Source organism: Drosophila mojavensis, unplaced genomic scaffold (genome assembly GCF_018153725.1).
Source record: "Drosophila mojavensis isolate 15081-1352.22 unplaced genomic scaffold, ASM1815372v1 contig_19, whole genome shotgun sequence".
In the NCBI taxonomy this organism is placed as follows: domain Eukaryota; kingdom Metazoa; phylum Arthropoda; class Insecta; order Diptera; family Drosophilidae; genus Drosophila; species Drosophila mojavensis.
This window is the reverse complement of record NW_025318726.1, coordinates 5,649,952-5,668,727: the sequence shown is the minus strand read 5'-3', so window position 1 is coordinate 5,668,727 and position 18,776 is coordinate 5,649,952. Positions and strand designations below refer to the sequence as shown.

At 37.4% G+C, this 18,776-nt stretch overlaps 1 protein-coding gene across 21 annotated transcripts in view; it reads left to right on the top strand.

Moving 5' to 3' along the window:
- LOC6572007 (forkhead box protein P1) overlaps positions 1-18,776 on the top strand; it is a 106,362-nt gene that overhangs the window by 421 nt on the left and 87,165 nt on the right. For 7 of the 21 annotated variants that reach the window (XM_044007863.1, XM_044007870.1, XM_044007869.1 and 4 more), the window contains exon 1: positions 276-507. The exons of 1 other annotated variant lie outside the window; for it this stretch is intronic. In XM_044007863.1, the coding sequence (XP_043863798.1) occupies positions 463-507 (45 nt within the window). In that variant the 5' untranslated portion in view covers positions 276-462. 13 more of the 21 variants (XM_044007860.1, XM_044007862.1, XM_044007861.1 and 10 more) reach the window with 6 other exon arrangements.

Genomic DNA, 18,776 nt, shown 5'->3' with positions numbered 1-18,776 from the left:
CTCTGGTTAGTGCTAGTATCGATCTATCTTACAACAGAAACTCCATCGATACTATCGATATTTCCATCGACGGCTTTGCAGCACTACTTAATACGGGATATACAGAATCATTTACTCGAATTCCTTAAATAAGCTCACAACGAAAATATATTATATATATATATATTTTGATATATATATATATATATATATGATATAAATATATATATTTTGATATATATATATATATATATTTTTTTTTTTTTTTCTCAGAGATATTCTTAAGTAGTGTCCTTGTACTTACATTCTGTTCACTTGCACTCGAATTGCAAAATGTGTATACTTGTGGTGTCTATATCCATACATAATTGTGCACGCCAGTCTAGACTCTAAATTGCAATATTTTACATATATAAAACAAAATTAAACACCCGATTAGTTAACTATACGACTAATAAACTATATGGCTATATTTATTCATTTATGTACATACATTCATACAATTTCGCTGACAAAATGGTACTGAATGTACGTACATACATACAGATATTGTGAATGCAAATATAATGTATGTATGTATGTATTCTACTTTGGTATATGTCAATATATTAAGTTTTGCATCAATCTTATATATTTGTATGTACATATATACGTAAACATCTGTGTACAACTTTGTGATCAAATGGTCTGTAGATGGTTATGTTTTACACTTCTATTTGCGGACATAAATGCATGCATGTCTACATATGTATGTATGTATGCATTGGCAGGTTTGTTCTTATGTGCATACAGTGTGCCAATAATGTCTTCGTACAGCAGCACATTTTTCTTTGAAACCGACTATATAGTAATAAACTAAAAAAAATTGTACTACAGTTTTATTACCTTATTTATTAATATTAACTTACAAACAGAATGGGGTCTATATGTTGCTAAGTTTAATACAGTGTGCGTCATTAAAAATCGTACAGATAATATGAATTTAAAATTTAGCTCTTAACTTCTAAAATAAACAACATTTTTGTACAAAATATTTTTTAAAAGGTAGGCTGTACAAAAAGGTTTCATATAATGTTCATAGAACAGGGAGTAGCAATCCCATTTTTTCTTAAATTGGGGCACTGACCAAACAACACATAGACTAGACATGTAGAGCAACGTTTTTCCACGCCGCAAAATCTGTGCAGCAGGTCCCGGCCAACTTCGTATTCGCTCGGCTTGGTATTGGCTGGCTCGGGTAATGAAAGATAGCACGACGAAATCAGTGCGCTCTAAGCACGCAATCGAAATGGTCATATATGCGCTTTGCGTTTTTTGTCTTACTCTCCCTCTAACTCTCTCTCTCTCTCTCTCTGTGGGCTCTCAAATCATGAAGCTCAGCAGCGCACAAGAATTGAAATTTCTTCGCGACGGTCCCAGCTCTTTCCTTTTGAGTAAAGAGTATACCGAAATCTTAAAATCGTTTGCGACATTCATGCAAACAAAATGTTAGCGTTTCGATATATATTTATGGGAAGGGTATGAATGCGTTGAGGCGCATAAAGAATATGATCTCGCGACGGGCATGCACACACACATTTACATCCTTGCTACGTGTATGTGCTTTTGTGTGCGTGCGTCGCGAAACTCAATTCTTTCTCAGTATTTTCGTCTATTATCAGCCCAAAATTTGCCGTTGGTCTGCCTTGTGAAGTGAGCACATGCATACATATGTACATTTGTGTATGTGTATGCTTGTATGGGATGGCAAGCTAATTGTCTCTGGATTTAGTAGTTTGTAAATTTTGTATGATTTGAATCGTAGGGTGACTATCACATGGGCCATTATGACTTAATTAGAAATTTTTGACAATAATGAGTAAAGCTTGAGTATAATATGAAATGTGTATTTCATATATTGCAAAGCATTTAATAAAGTTAGTAGTGTTTTACGATAATTTTTTCGGTTAAAAATGTGTATAAAATAATTTTAATTATATATAATTATTTACGGATATAAACACATTTATAAACATGATTAGCAATAATAATATATAAATGTACTTATGTACATATGTTGTATGTTCATACATAGTACATCTGTTTAAAGTGGTTATGACAGTCCGTAAGACCGACCAAATGCAAATGCTGGGCTTTAAAATTGCTACAAGCAGCAAGAGTAACGCACGCAGGTCACAAATGCTCATACATGTAACAAGGGACTACAAGTGTGTGTGTACTTGCCCGTCGCGAAATAATATTGTTTATGCGTATCAACGCTTTCATACCCTTCCCACGAATAACCATCGAAACGCTTACATTTTGTTTGCATGAATGTCGCAAACGATTTTAAGATTTCGGTATACTCTTTACTCAAAAGGAAAGAGCTGGGACCGTCGCGAAGAAATTTCAATTTTTGTGCGCTGCTGAGCTTCATGATTTGAGAGCCCACAGAGAGAGAGAGAGAGAGAGTTAGAGGGAGAGTAAGACAAAAAACGCAAAGCGCATATATGACCATTTCGTTTGCGTGCTTAGAGCGCACTGATTTCGTCGTGCTATCTTTCATTACCCGAGCCAGCCAATACCAAGCCGAGCGAATACGAAGTTGGCCGGGACCTGCTGCACAGATTTTGCGGCGTGGAAAAACGTTGCTCTACATGTCTAGTCTATGTGTTGTTTGGTCAGTGATTGGGGCAACACCTCAAACTGTACGAAAATGTAGTGTCACTGGAAATCGTACAGCTGTTTAATTTAATCAAATTTCGGGTATTCCAAAAACTTTTCCAATTGAGCTTAGCTGAGAATGTAGCTGGAGGTGTCTTTAGTGATTTTCCGCTACATTTATGTAATTTAAAAGCTTCACTTAAAAGCCATGAAGCAGACATCTTCTAAGGAGCAAGTGCTGGCTATTTTCCAGTATAATAGTGGAAAAAGTGATACTGAGATAGTTAAATCCTTAATAGACATCGAAGTACCATTTAGTATATCATGAAATGAATTAAAATAAACAGTACAGTCCAAAATAAATTAAAAGTTCAGGAAAATACAAAGTTAAAAGAAAACAAGTAAGAAAACTCTAGTCGAGAGTGCTCAACTAGATACTACCCTGAACCCAACTAATAAAAATGCCCATTTACTATGGCTAAAATTTCAATTTCGATGTATTTAAAAATATAAATGATATACAAAACTCATTTAATAAAATATAAAAATATTTTGAACCAATTGCCGCTTGGGATTCGAACCCGCGACTTCTCGATCGAGTGTCACGCAGCTACTCACTACGCCACCTCACTTTCGGAAGCCGTTTTGGCAAAACTGAAATAGATTCACTGCTGCAGCGCCATCTAGCAAAACCAAACCAAACTAACTGCTGATGTGATTCTAAGAATCTGCTAGAATAACCAAACTTTTAAAAACGCACATTTAGTATGGTTAAAATTTCAATTTCGGTGTATTTAAAAATATAAATTAAATAGAAAACTCATTTATGAAAATATACAAATATTTTGAAACAATTAACAAAATTAACATCAGTTGCACCGATCGGGAACCGCGACTTCCCAATCGAGCGTTATGCCGCTAACACACTACGCCACCTCACTTCTGAAAGCGGCGATGGCAAACTCAAATAGATTCACTGCTGCAGCGCCATCTACCAAAACTAAACCAAACTAACAACTGATGTGATTCAAAGAATGTTCCAGAAGAAGTTTGAATGTATGTGTGTACACGTATACGATGCTGTTGTAGCTGCTGCACGTGCGTTTGTTAATTGGCCAAATATTTGATGAAACTTTCAGCATATGATCTACATATTATATTGAATATTTGAGAAATTCAAAAAAATGAAAAATCATTCACAATTAGCTATAGTGGCATCTGACTTGAACTTGAATGTTTTTATTCGATAAAAGCATAACGGGATGATTTATCGAATTTTAAAAGCAAATTCGATTCCATCCGCGCTGTATATACGGTCATTAGAAAAAAAATCTCTATCTCTTATATCTTCGGAAATCGACGCGTTCAAAAATACGGACATACGGACAGACGGGCCAAATAAACTCAGCTCGTCGCCCTGATCAAGAATATATATACTTTGTGGGGTCTGACACGCCTCCTTCTGCCTGTTATATACATTTCAACAAAACCATTATACCCTGATTTCCCATTGAAAATGGGTTCAGGGTATAACAATACAAGGTGGATAGTTCGACGAATAAAACAAATTGCCTTCCCGAAAATTAACAACGAGCTTAAATTATATTTAAACAAGTAAGAAAGCTATAGTCGAGACTGCTCGACTACGAGATCCCCTGAACTCTTCTAGCAATAGCTATTTCAATCATTTTTTGCGTGTCTCTGCTTACACAAGAAACACGCACACGCATAAGCACACATGGGCTGCAGTGCGCGCTTACTATGAGAACTTAATTGTTAAATAACTTTTTTTGTGGACATACGATCTTCATACAACTTTGAGATTATGATTATAGCATAGATAAGCATGTATTTGCCAAAGCACAAATCTCTAGTATTTGAAATAAGCCTTTTACAAATATGTGGGTGAGAGGGTGGATATAGGGGTGGGGGTAAATTTTAATAAAAACTGAAATAGTATAAATTGTATATAAATCTACATTAAAAATTTAGAAACTTTAGCTATTTAAAGCTGGGTGATCAGCCCAAGTATACATACAAAATATAGCAGAATTTAAAAAATCACTTAATCTTCAGGTTCGATTTGCCACGTCCCTAATGGGCGTAGACTTCTAGCTCTTTAGATGCATTTTCCGATTTGCTACGCCCCTAGTGGGCGGATCGGGAAAATTTTAACACTTTATAGATCGGAGACATACACGAGTATGTGATCCAAATTTCAAGGCTCTAGCTTCAATAGCGCCGAAATAGATTGCGTTCATACGGACAGACGGAGGGACGGACAGCAAGACGGACATTGCACAAAACCAATATACTGATTCACTTTCGTGAATGAGTATAAAAATTGGTGCCAAGCTAGGATTGCCGAGGTCTTATTATTTCCAACAAGACAATGACCCTAAACACATGGCTCATGATACGAAAATGTACTGGGCTTATAATACGACAAATTTATTAAAAACGCCTCCCCAAAGTCCTGATCTTAATCCAATAGAAAATTGTTGGCATATATTAGAAAAAACAAGTAAGAAGGCTCTAGTCGAGACTGATCGACTAGGAGATACCCTGAACCCTTAAAGCTGATATTCTAATCATTCTGGACTTCTTTTATGCACACATACATACACATGCACTTATAAGCACGCGTTCTGCTGACTGCGCAGTTAGCAGCGGCTGCGCTTGGGCTGCGCTGCAATGCGGGCAATATTATGAGAATTTATTTGTTGAATAACTTCTTTTGTAGATATACAATCTTAATCAAACTTTAAGAGCGTTATCATATGGTTAAAATGTGTGTACATTCCAAAGCACAAGCCTCTAGTACCTGAAATTTTTACAAATTGAGGGCGAAGGGGGCGTGGTATCCAAAATCTGTAAATTACAAGATCTTTGTATTCATTAACTTTATATACAACGTAAATTTGAAGTCTCCAGGTTTAAAAGTGTTCAAATTAGGCTGAAAAAACAATGTCGATTTTTCGATTATTCTCGATAGTTATCGGATGAGTTATCGAAAAAATATGATAAACTTGTGCTGCCTATGGTATACACGAGTATGCATGTCAAACTTCCGCTCTCTAGCTCTTATATCTATATCGCAAAAGGATTTGCTCATACGTACGGTCGGAGGGACGGACGGGCGAACGGACAGACGGACTGGGCTATATCGACTCAGCTCGTCGTCCTGATCAAGAATATATATACTTTGTGGGGTCTGCGATGATTCCTTCTGCCTGTTACATACTTTTCACAAAACCATTATACCCTGATTTCCCATTTTCAATGGGTTCAGGGTATAAAAATATCAGGAAGCATCATATATCATCAAAACCTAAGCTTATAGAAGTTTTAAAAGAGGAATGGGAAAAAATTTATAAGAATTACACAGAAAAGTTAGTTCTTTCAATGCCTAACCGACTAAAAGAGGTTATAAAGAATAAAGGTTACCCTACAAGATATTAAATATACCAAAAATGAAATTTTTGTTAGTTTGTAAGACTATTTTTTAAGTATTTAGCTTTACTTTATTGGAGGCAAAAACGTGTCTTTCTATGAACTTTTAGTTATAACTTCAGTATGCGTCATTGAAAATCGTACACATGTGTAATATGCTTTCTTTAGGGAATAAACATTTTTTTTTTAAATTTAGAAAAATATTTTAAAATTATAATGGGTTTATTAATATGTTTACTTCATATTAAAACAAGTAAGAAAGCTCATGTCAAGACTGCCCGACTACTAGATCCCCTGAACCCATCGAGCAACTGATATTTCAATATTTATTCGCATATGCACACATACACGCACACACACAGACATGCGTGCATACGCACGCATAAACACGCATTGGCTGCAGTGTTGGCTTACTATGGGAACTTAATTGCCTAATAACTTCTCTTCTGGATGGACTATCTTCATGAAACTTTCAGATTATGAATATAACATCCGCCTTTTACAAATGTGAGGTGGGGGGTAAGTTTTGACAAAAACCGAAATTGTATAAAATTCATTAACTGTTTACACTTTTTCGTTGTCTGCAAATAAGTGTCTTCCACTGACACAGTCAAAAACACTCAGACAGAAACTGTTTTTGTCGCGTCATGCTTAGCTCGCTCGCGCTCTGAGGGAGACAGTTATTTCTGTTTTCGTTTCCTTAAGTCAAACACTGATCGTTTGCTTGAGTTAAATGAAGCAAACGGTAAGTTGCGTTTGTATGGGTAATCACGCGCGATTGCTGCGTTCTTTTTGTATGTATGTATGCATGTATTTACATGCACACGAAGGCAAAAACAATTTCTGCTGAGTTTTTTAGTCAAAGTGTTTTTTGCTGAGAGTCTTTGTGTGAGCGAAAATCGTGTTAGTTTTACGCGACACTCATGTGAGAGTGTCACACGAATGAGTCATTGCATTGCGTCTGAGCGAAACAGATTCTAAAGAAAACAAGTAAGAAAGCTCTAGTCGAGACTGCTCGACTACGAGATCCCCTGAACCCTTGGAGCAATAGATATTTCAATAATTTTTCGCGTCTTTCAGCTTACACAAGAAACACGCACACACAAGCACACACACACGCACGTACGCACACACAGGCATAAATACACACACACGCATACAGACACAAACGCATACACACACTCACATACACACACACATACACAAACACATACATACACATACACAAACACATACACACACATACACAAACACATACACACACAAGCACCCACGCATAAACACGCATGGGCTGCAGTGTGCGTTTACTATGAGAACTTAATTGTTTAATAATTTTTTATGGACGTACGATCTTCATGAAACTTTCAGATTATGATTATATCATGGATATGCATGTAATTGCCAAAGCACAAGTCTCTAGTATTTGAAATACGCTTTTTACAAAAGTGAGGGTGAGGGGGTGAATTTAGAGGTGGGGGTACATTTTAACAAAAACCGAAATTGTATAAATTGCATGTAAGCATACATTAAAAATTTGGAGACTAGCAATAAAGGTGTAGAAGATATTATTTTATAACTGGTTTTCGATAAAAAAGATCGGGATGAGTTATCGATTTTTAATGATAAATCAATCAATGCGCGCTGTAATTACGGACATTTTAAAAAAAATTTCTCTAGCTCTTATATCTTCTGAAATCGACGCGTTCATACGGACAGACGGACGGACAGACAGACGGACAGGGTCAAATCAACTCAGCTCGTCGCCCTGATGAAGAATATATATACTTTGTGGGGTCTGCCACGCCTCCTTCTGCCTGTTACATACATTTAACAAAACCACTATATCCTGATTTCCCATTGAAAATGGGTTCAGGGTATAACACAGAGTGACGCTCAGAGCGAGACGTGTCTGCACAATTTTTTTGGTTATGATGCGAAGAAGAGCATAAACGAAAAAACGATCAACTCTCATTTGCAAGCTCTGATAAAATTCATATAACTCTACATACAAAATTTGGAGACTCTAGCTTTAAAGATGTAGGAGATAAAAATTTATTACTGGTTTTCGATAATGTTTTTATTCGATATTTAAAACAAAACTCGATATGCGCGTGCTATACACGGACCTAGGAAAAAGAATTTCAAGTCTCTAATTCTCATATCTTCTGAGATCGACGCGTTCAAACATAGGGACAGACGGACGGACGAACAGGGCTAAATCAAGTCAGCTCGTCGCCCTTTTCAAGAATATATATACTTCATGTGGTCAACCACGCCTTCTTCTGCCTGTTACATACATTTAACAAAACCATTATATCCTGATTTCCCATTGAAAATGTGTTCAGGGTATAAAAACATTTTAAACAAGTAACTGCTCGACTACGAGATCCCCTGAACCCTTGGAGCAATATCTATTTCAATCATTTTCCGCGTCTTTCAGCTTACACAAGAAACACGCACACATACACACACACACACGCACGCACCCACAGCATACATACACACACACACACACACACACACACACATACACAAACATTTACACACACATACACACACAAGCATAAAGACGCATGGGCGGCAGTGTGCGCTTACTATGAGAACTCAATTGTTTAATAACTTTGTGGACATACGATCTTCATGAAATTTTCAGATTATGATTATAACAAGGATATGCATGTATTTGTTAAAGAACAGTTAAAGAAAATACGCTTTTAACAAACACCTCCTCATAATCACATTTTTAAAAGGCGTATTTCAAGCACTAGGGACTTGTTCTTTGGCAATACGTGCATATCTATGTTATATTCATAATCTGAATGTTTCATGAAGATAGTGCATCCACAAAAAAAGTTATTAACAAGTAAGAACGTTGCAGTCGGGCGTTACCGACTGCGGAATACTCATTCACATCCCATCAACAATTTAGTAGTTAAGTTTCGCTCTAATACTGTAGAATATACAGGTTTGCCACGCCCCAACTGGGCGTAGACACCTCATTTTTGGTCAGTTTTTAGAAAGAGATAACGGTACCCTAACTGCAAAGTTTGAATGCTTACCCTCAAAAAATGTGAAAATTACAGGGTATTTTTCGATATGCCACGCCCCTAAAGAGGCGTAAAAATTATTTTTGGGGAATCGACAGAAGAGGCTACCAGTAACTCAACTATCCAAATTTGAAGCTTCTAGCTATTATACTTGAGGAGATATAAACTTTTGCGGTTCGCCACGCCCCCTGTGGGCGGACATATATCCGATAAAACTTTTTGGTTTTGGGTGATCAGTCCGAGTATATATACAAAATTTGAGGTCTCTGCCATCAATAGTGTCCAAAATATAGGAGAATTTAAAAAATCACTATATCTTCAGGTCCGATTTGCCACGCCCCTAATGGGCGTAGACTTATAATTTATCTTCAGACTTTATAGAATCATACCATTAGCTGACGTGCAAAATTTCTAGGTTTACAACTTTAGGAGATACAGTTTTATCCGATTTGCCACGCCCCCAATGGGCGTAGATATATCCGCCATAGCTCGTGATCTTGGGTGGTCAACGCGGACCTACATACCAAATTTCAGCTTTCTAGCTCTTCAACAAACATGATTTCTGGTATATCGGAAAATGCATTTTCCGATTTGCCCCTAGTGGGCGGATCGGGAAAATTTTAACACTTTATAAATCGGAGATATACACGAGTATGTGTTCCAAATTTCAAGTCTCTAGCTTCAATAGCGCCGAAATAGATTGCGTTCATACGGACAGACGGACGGACAGCAAGACGGACATTGCACAAAACCAATATACTGATTCACTTTCGTGAATGAGTATAAAAGAAAAGTAAGAAGACTCTAGTCGAGACTGCTCGACTGGGAGATACCCTGAACCCTGTAATTTGATATTCTAATCAGTCTGCACTTCTTTTCGACACACATACATACACACACACGTATTAGAATTCGCTCTGCTAACTGCGCTTGGGCTGAGCTGTAGTGTGGGCAACATTATAAGAATTTATTTGTTGAATAATTTAATTTCTATACGTACAATCTTAATGAAAGTTTCAGGGCGTAATTATATGGTGAAAATGTATGTACATTCCAAAGCACATGTCTCTAGTACTTGAAATACGCCTTTTACAAAGGTGTCGGTGAGGGGGTGGATATAGGGGTGGGGGGTACATTACAACAAAAATCGAAATTATATAAAATACATAAAAGTCTATATTTAAAATTTGGAAGCTCTAGTTCTAAAGGTTTAGGAGATATAATTAAAAAACTAGCTTTCGATAAGGTTTTTTATCGATAATAAAATATCGGGAGTAGTTATCGATATATAAAGAAAAACTTGATATGCGCGTGATACACACGGACCTAGGAAAAAAAATTGCAAGTCTCTAGCTCTTATATCTTCTGAAATCGACGCGTTCATACATACGGACGGACAGACAGACGGACAGGGCCAAATCGACTCAGCTCGTCGACCTGATCAGGAATATATATACTTTGTGGGGTCTGCCACGCCTCCTTCTGCCTGTTACATACTTTTAACAAAACCATTATACCCCGATTTCCCATTTTCAATGGGTTCAGGGTATAAAAATGCCCATTTAGTAAAGCTAAAATTTCAATTTCGATATATTTAAAAATATAAATTAAATAGAAAACTCATTTATGAAAATATACAAATATTTTGAAACAATCAAAAAAATTAACATTAGTTGCACCGATCGGGATTCGAACCGCGACCTGTCAATCGAGCGTCATGCAGCTAACACACTACGCCACCTCACTTCTGAAAGCGGAGCTGGCAAAACTCAAATAGATTCACTGCTGCAGCGCCATCTAGCAAAACCAAACCAAACTAACTGCTGATGTGATTCTAAGAATCTGCTAGAATAACCAAACTTTTAAAAACGCACATTTAGTATGGTTAAAATTTCAATTTCGGTGTATTTAAAAATATTAATTAAATAAAAACTCATTTATGATAATATTAAAATATTTTGAAACAATTAAAAAAGTTAACATCAGTTGCACCGATCGGGATACGAACCGGGACTTCTCGATCAAGTGACATGCCGCTAACACACTACGCCACCTTACTCCTGAAAGCTCCGCTCGCAAAACTCAAATAGATTCACTACTGCAGCGCCATCTACCAAAATTAAATCAAACTAACAGCTGATGTGATTCAAAGAATGTTCCAGAAGAAGTTTGAATGTATGTGTGCACACATGTCAGAACGTTGCAGTTGGGCGTTACCGACTGCGAAATACTCATTAACATCCCATCAACAATTCAGTAGTTAAGTTTCGCTCTAATACTGTAGAAAATACAGTTTTTTCCTAACTGCAAACTAAAGTTTGAATGCTTACCCTCAAATAATGTGAAAATTACAGGGTATTTTTCGATATGCCACGCCCCTAAAGAGGCGTAAAAATTATTTTTGGGTCATCGATAGAGGAGGTTACTGGTAACTTAACTATATAAATTTGAGTTTGTAAATTAAGTTTCCGCGCCCCCTGTGGACGGACATATATCCGATATAGCTTTTTGGTCTTGGGTGATCAGCCCGAGTATATATACAAAATGTAAGGTCTCTAGCATCAATAATGTCCAAAATGTAGCAGAATTAAAAAAAATCACTATATCTTCAGGTCCGATTTGCCACGCCCCTAATAGGCGTAGACATATAAGTCTTTAGACTTTATAGAATCATAACATTATCTGACGTGCAAAATTTCAGCGCTCTAGCTGTAAAACTCTTAGAGATACAGTTTTATCCGATTTGCCATGCCCCCCATGGGCGGAGATATATCCGCCATAGCTCGTAATCTAGGGTGGTTGACGCAGATCAACATACCAAATTTCAGCATTCTAGCTCTTCAACTAATATGATTTCTGGCATATTAGAAAATGCATTTTCCGATTTGCTACGCCCCTAGTGGGCGGATCGGGAAAATTTTAACACTTTATAAATCGGAGATATACACGAGTATGTGTTCCAAAATTTCAAGTCTTCAAGAATGACAGACGGACAGACAGCAAGACGGACATTGCACAGAACCAATATACTAATTCACTTTCGTGAATGAGCATAAACAAGTAAGAAAGCTCTAGTCGAGACTGCCTGACTACGAGATCCCCTGAACCCTTCGAGCAACAGCTGTTTCAATCATTTTTCGCGTCTTTCTGCTTACATAAGACACACACACACACGCACACACACAGAGATACGCACGCACGCATAAAAAACGCATTGGCTGCACTGGTGGCTTACTAAGGGAACTTAATTGTTCAATAACTTTTCTTGTGGATGTAGTTTGCCAAAGCACAAATCTCTAATATTTGAAATACGCCTTTTACAAATGTGAGGGTGAGGGGGTAAATTAGAGGTGGGGGGTAATTTTTGACATACATACATACATTTAAAATTTGGAGACTAGATATAAATTTATTACTGGTTTTCGATAATGTTTTTAATCAATAACAAAATAACGGGAAAAGTAATCGATATTTAAAGCAAAACTATGCGCGTGCTATACACGGATCTAGGAAAAAAATTTCAAGTCTCTAGATCTTATATCTTCTGAGATCGACGCGTTCAAACATACGGACAGACGGACAGATGGACGGACGGACAGAGCTAAATTGATTCAGCTCGTCGCCCTGATCAAGAATATATATACTTTGTGGGGTCTGCCACGCCTCCTTCTGCCTGTTACATACATTTAACAAAACCATTATACCCTGATTTCCCATTGAAAATGGGTTCAGGGTATAATTAAGTTTCCATAGTAGGCCACCACTGCAGCCAATGCGTGTTTATGCTTGCGAGCGTATGGCTGTGTGAGTGCGTGTGTGTGTGCATGTGTGAATAACTATTGAAATATCAATTGCTCGAAAGGTTCAGGGGATCTCGTAGTCGGGCTAGAGCTTTCTTACTTGGTTTTGAAAATTGCAAATTTTTGTTATTTTAGCTTCTTTTATATTTTTTAAATTTCCTAAAAATGATTCCTTCCGTCTTATGAATATGTATTAAGCTTATTTATATACATGTGGGATTCCTAAAAGTTACAACATCTCGAAACATCGCCTGAATGGATCACGTTCGCGTACAATTAATTGAATAATATAGGTGTAACTAAATCAATCTTTATAATACTATAATCTAATTAATATAATATAAGTTGTAGACATTTATTGTGAAACTCGTCATAGTTTGTAATTAAGAGAAAATCGTCAAATTGACTCTTAACACCAAATAATTCAAAATCCTACATACATATATGTAAGTTAAGCGCTCCCACACTAGAGTACTAATGATTGGGGACGCTGTGTTGGGTTCTTGTGAATATATATACAACTTTGTGTTCAATGAAATAATATATTTTATATAATTTGGTACAATAGGTCTAAACTCTCTCTAGTCCGAATATAAACTGAACTAAATCTGTTCAATGGTTAGGTTCTCTCCTTGACTGTCTGACTGGACTCTCCAGCCTCCTCAGATTGTCGAAAGTCTTAACTTGTATATGTGGCACACGCATATAGTTGGGCGCTACAAATACCGATTTGCCACGGGGGCAGATTGCGATGGTTCGAGCCCCGCAGTAAGCTTTTGTTTTTATACCCTCAACCCATTTTCAATGGGAAATCAGGGTATAATGGTTTTGTTGAAATGTATGTAACAGAAGGAGGCGTGGCAGACCCCACAAAGTATATATATTCTTGATCAGGGCGACGAGCTGAGTCGATTTGGCCCTGTCCGTCTGTCCGTCCGTCCGTCTGTCCGTATGTTTGAATGCGTCGATTTCCGAAGATATAAGAGCTAGAGACTTCAATTTTTATACCCTGAACCCATTTTCAATGGGAAATCAGGGTATAATGATTTTGTTGAAATGTATGTAACAGGGAGAAGGAGGCGTGGCAGACCCCACAAATTATATATATTCTTGATCAGGGCGACGAGCTGAGTCGATTTGGCCCTGTCCGTCTGTCCGTATGTTTGAACGCGTCGATTTCCGAAGATATAAGAGCTAGAGACTTCAATTTTTTTTAAAAATGACCGTATATACAGCGCGGACGTTGAGTTTACTTTTAAAATTCGATAAATCATCCCGTTATGTTTTTATCGAGTAAAAACATTCAAGTTCAAGTCAGATGCCAGTATAGGTAAGTGTGAATGATTTTTCATTTTTTTAAATTTCTCAAATATTCAATATAATATGTAGATCATATGCTGAAAGTTTCATTAATTATTAAATTAAATTAATTTAATTAAATTAATTAAAAATCATCAAATATTTGGCCAATTAACAAACGCACGTGCAGCAGCTACAACAGCATCGTATGCGGGTGCACACATACATTCAAACTTCTTCTAGAACATTCTTTGAATCACATCAGCTGTTAGTTTGGATTAGTTTTGCTAGATGGCGCTGCAGCAGTGAATCTATTTGAGTTTTGCCAGCGCTCCTTTTAGAAGTGAGGTGGCGTAGTGTGTTAGCGGCATGACGCTCGATCGAGAAGTCGCAGGTTCGAGTCCCGAGCGGTGCGAGTTATATTAATTTTTTCAATTGTTTCAAAATATTTTTATATTTTATTAAAGGAGTTTTGTACTTCATTTATATATTTAAATACATCGAAATTGAAATTTAAGCCATACTAAATGGGAACTTTTATTAGTTGGCTTCAGGGTAGTATCTAGTCGAGCACTGTCGACTAGAGTTTTCTTACTTGTTATACACTGAGCCCATTTTCAATGGGAAATCAGGGTATAATGGTTTTGTTAAAAGTATGTAACAGGCAGAAGGAGGCGTGGCAGACCCCACAAAGTATAAATATTCTTGATAAGGGCGACGTGCTGAGTCGATTTGGCCCTGTCCGTCTGTCTGTCCGTCCGTCCGTCCGTCTGTCCGTATGTATGAACGCGTCGATTTCAGAAGATATAAGAGCTAGAGACTTGAAATTTTTTTTCCTAGGTCCGTGTATATCACGCGCATATAAAGTTTTCAAGATATTTTATTATCGATTAAAAACCTTATCGAAAGCTAGTTATTTAATTATATCTCCTACACCTTTCGAACTAGAGATTGCAAATTTTAAATGTAGACTTATATGTATTTTATATAATTTCGGTTTTCGTTGCAATTTACCTCCCACCCCTATATCCACCCCCTCACCCTCACATTTGTAAAAGGCGTACTTCAAGTACTAGAGACGTGTGCTTTGGAATGTACATACATTTTTACCATATGATTGCGTCCTGAAAGTTTCATTAAGATTGTACGTCTAGAAATCAACAAATAAATTCTTATAATGTTGCCCACACTGCAGCGCAGCCCAAGCGTAGTCGCTGCTTACTGCGCAGTTAGCAGAGCGTGTTCTGATACGTGCGTGTGTATGTATGTGCGTCGAAAAGAAGTGCAGACTGATTAGAATATCAAATTAGAGGGTTCAGGGTATCTCCTAGTCGAGCAGTCTCGACTAGAGTCTTCTTACTTGTTATACCCTGAACCCATTGAAAATGGGAAATTAGGATATAATGGTTTTGTTGAAATGTATGTAACAGGCAGAAGGAGGCGTGGCAGACCCCACAAAGTATATATATTCTTGATCAGGGTGACGAGCTGAGTTGATTTGGCCCTGTCCGTCTGTCTGTCCGTCCGTCTGTCCGTATGTATGAACGCGTCGATTTCAGAAGATATAGGAGCTAGAGACTTCAAATTTTTTTTTAAATGTCCGTAATTACAGCGCGGATATCAAGTTTATAATTAACAAGTAAGAAAGCTCTAGTCGAGACTGCTCGACTACGAGATCCCCTGAACCCTTCAAGCAATAGATATTTCAATAATTTTTCGCGTCTTTCAGCTTACACAAGAAACACGCACACACACACACACATACATACACATACACAAACACATGCACACACATATACAAACACATACATACACATACACAAACACATGCACACACAGACACAAACATATACACACACAAGCACCCACGCATAAAAACGCATGGGCTGCAGTGTGCGCTTACTATGAGAACTTAATTGTTTAATAACTTTTTTTATGGACGTACGATCTTCATGAAACTTTCAGATTATGATTATAACATGAATATGCATCTTAAGCACAAGTCTCTAGTATTTGAAATACGCTTTTTACAAAAGTGAGGGTGAGGGGGTGAATTTAGAGGTGGGGGTACATTTTAACAAAAACCGAAATTGTATAAATTGCATATAAGCATACATTATTATTATTATTTATTTATTAAATAATATAAAAAATATAAGTCTAAAAATTATTAAACGTGCTAGCTACGAGGGCCATCGACGTGAATGTTGGAAGTTAAATTGGATGAAAAATATTACAAAGATTTATAAACTTAACAATTAAATTAATATTTACAGCTGTAGGTTCGGTAAGTAGTGTGGTAGGAGGTGTGTTGCCGAAGAGTCTTATCCTCTCCCGTTGGTAGGTTGGGCATTGGTCAAGTATATGGTCTACCGTTTTACGTGTGCTGCTGTTGTTGTTACAGCTGCAAAGAGGAGGCGCAGAGCCCGTAAGTAGGTGACCGTGTGAAAATTGTGTGTGTCCAATATGCAGACGAACAAAAGTTGACCACTCCTGTTTTCGGGTATTGGGGTGATATTTGCTGCCAAGTCCAGTAGCGTTGTACGTTTTGTAGCGATGGTGGAAGTTATTCCAGTCGCATGAAGTTATGTTGGCGTGCCGAATAAGTTGTAAGCGGATGTCAGTCTCAGCTAATGGAATATGCATGATGGTTGGGGATTGTGCAACTAAATTAGCTGCTGTATCCGCGTTTTCATTGCCAGGGATTCCTTCGTGACTGGGTACCCAAATAAGCACAACATTGTTTGCGATGCATAAGCTGCGGATGTCACTGATAACATCGTTATAGCAGTTGAGATTTTGTACTGCAGTTAGTGTGGACAAACTGTCTGTGCAGATAATAAATTTGCCTTTGTTTTTCTGAGCGAAATGACAAGCTTTTAAAACAGCAAAAGCCTCTGCCGTGAAGATGGAGTAGTAATTTGGAAGTAGGCCGTGGGCTATGGTAACATTTTGATTACAGACCACTGCAAAGGATGTGTAGTCTCCAGATTTCGAAGCGTCTGAGAACAGCCAGGTCCGGTTTCGGTATTTATCTCTTTCCTGTCTATAAAGTTGCTTGAAAATATCGCTGCTGGTGTTCTTCTTTTTATGAGCGTGGATGTCGAGATTGATATTAACATCTTCCAGTAGCCAAGGGGGCTTGCATGGTGGTTTCTTGGGATGACATGGTATGAGGATATTTGACTTGCGTAGGATAGCTGCACATCTTCTTATAGTGGACATTGTTTTGTAATTTTTTTTGGCTGCAATAGCGCTCTTGAAGCATTTTAGTAGTAGAAAATTTGGCGTGGTGCAGAGTTTGGCTAAGAGTTTTGTTGTAGATACCACCAACCTATCTTTGATAGAGGGCAGTCCAGCTTCCGCAAGGATACATTTGATCGGTGAGGTTGGATACGCATTAATGCTACGCCGGACGGCTGTGTGGTATGGAGGCATAATTATTTTGAGAGTGGAGTCGGAGCAACAACCGTAGATTGGCAGACCATAATCCAATTTGGAGAGGATAAGAGCTTTTGTTATGTATGTTAGCGTGTTTATATGAATATTTGAACTTAAAAATTTAATAATATTTATTCAAGATTATATGTTGGATCTTAATTCTAGGCAGTGTTGTACAAAATTAAAGTTCTTATCAAATACAATTCCAAGTATTTTTAGGCTATTAACTAATTCTATGTTATTATTATTAAAGGATTTTTGTCCAATGGAACAATTACGCTTTCTGCAAATATGCAGTAATTTGCATTTTTCTATTGAGAGGGTGGCACCCAAAAAGTCTCCCCACGTTTTAATATCATTAAGGACTCGGCTAAGAGCGTTATTGGCGGCAACAGTGTCTTTTATCTTCGTATAAATGATAGCATCATCTGCATATGCTGTGAGTTTTATATTTTTGTGATTACGGACAATCGAGTTTAATTTTTCAAAGGCGATTATAAATAAAGATACCGAGAGTGGGGAGCCTTGTGGGATGCCGTTGTATAGGCAGTAGGTATTTGATAACTTATTATTGACTCGAACTCTAAAGGAGCGTTGAGCCATAAAGGCCTTTACTATATTATAGACCCTTGGACAAACTTTCCATAGGTCAAGTTGATTAAGAACAGCATGTATACAAACGCGATCGAATGCCTTTTCAAAATCAGTTCCCAAAATGGAGACATGATTTTTTTCTGAAAGGGCATCCGACACGAAATGATGGATCTGCAGGAGAGAATCGATCGTTCTGTGTTTGCGTTTAAAAGCATTTTGATTGTGGGAAATAAGATTATTTTTTGTGACGAGCCACATTAGGCGGCGAGAGAGAATTTTTTCAAAAAGCTTGGCAAGGCAGGAGAGAAGAGATATTGGTCGAAAGCTATTAATATGATGCGCAGGCTTCTTTGGTTTCGGAATAGGTAACACGATTGCCATTTTCCATGTGTGGGGGTAGGAACCGTTCTGTAGCATATCGTTATAGATATTAATTAACATGAGTTTAGCGTTATCAGTGAGGTTTTAGATGATAGGGTATGAGATGCGGTCGAAACCGGGTGTTTTACCTTTAGAATGC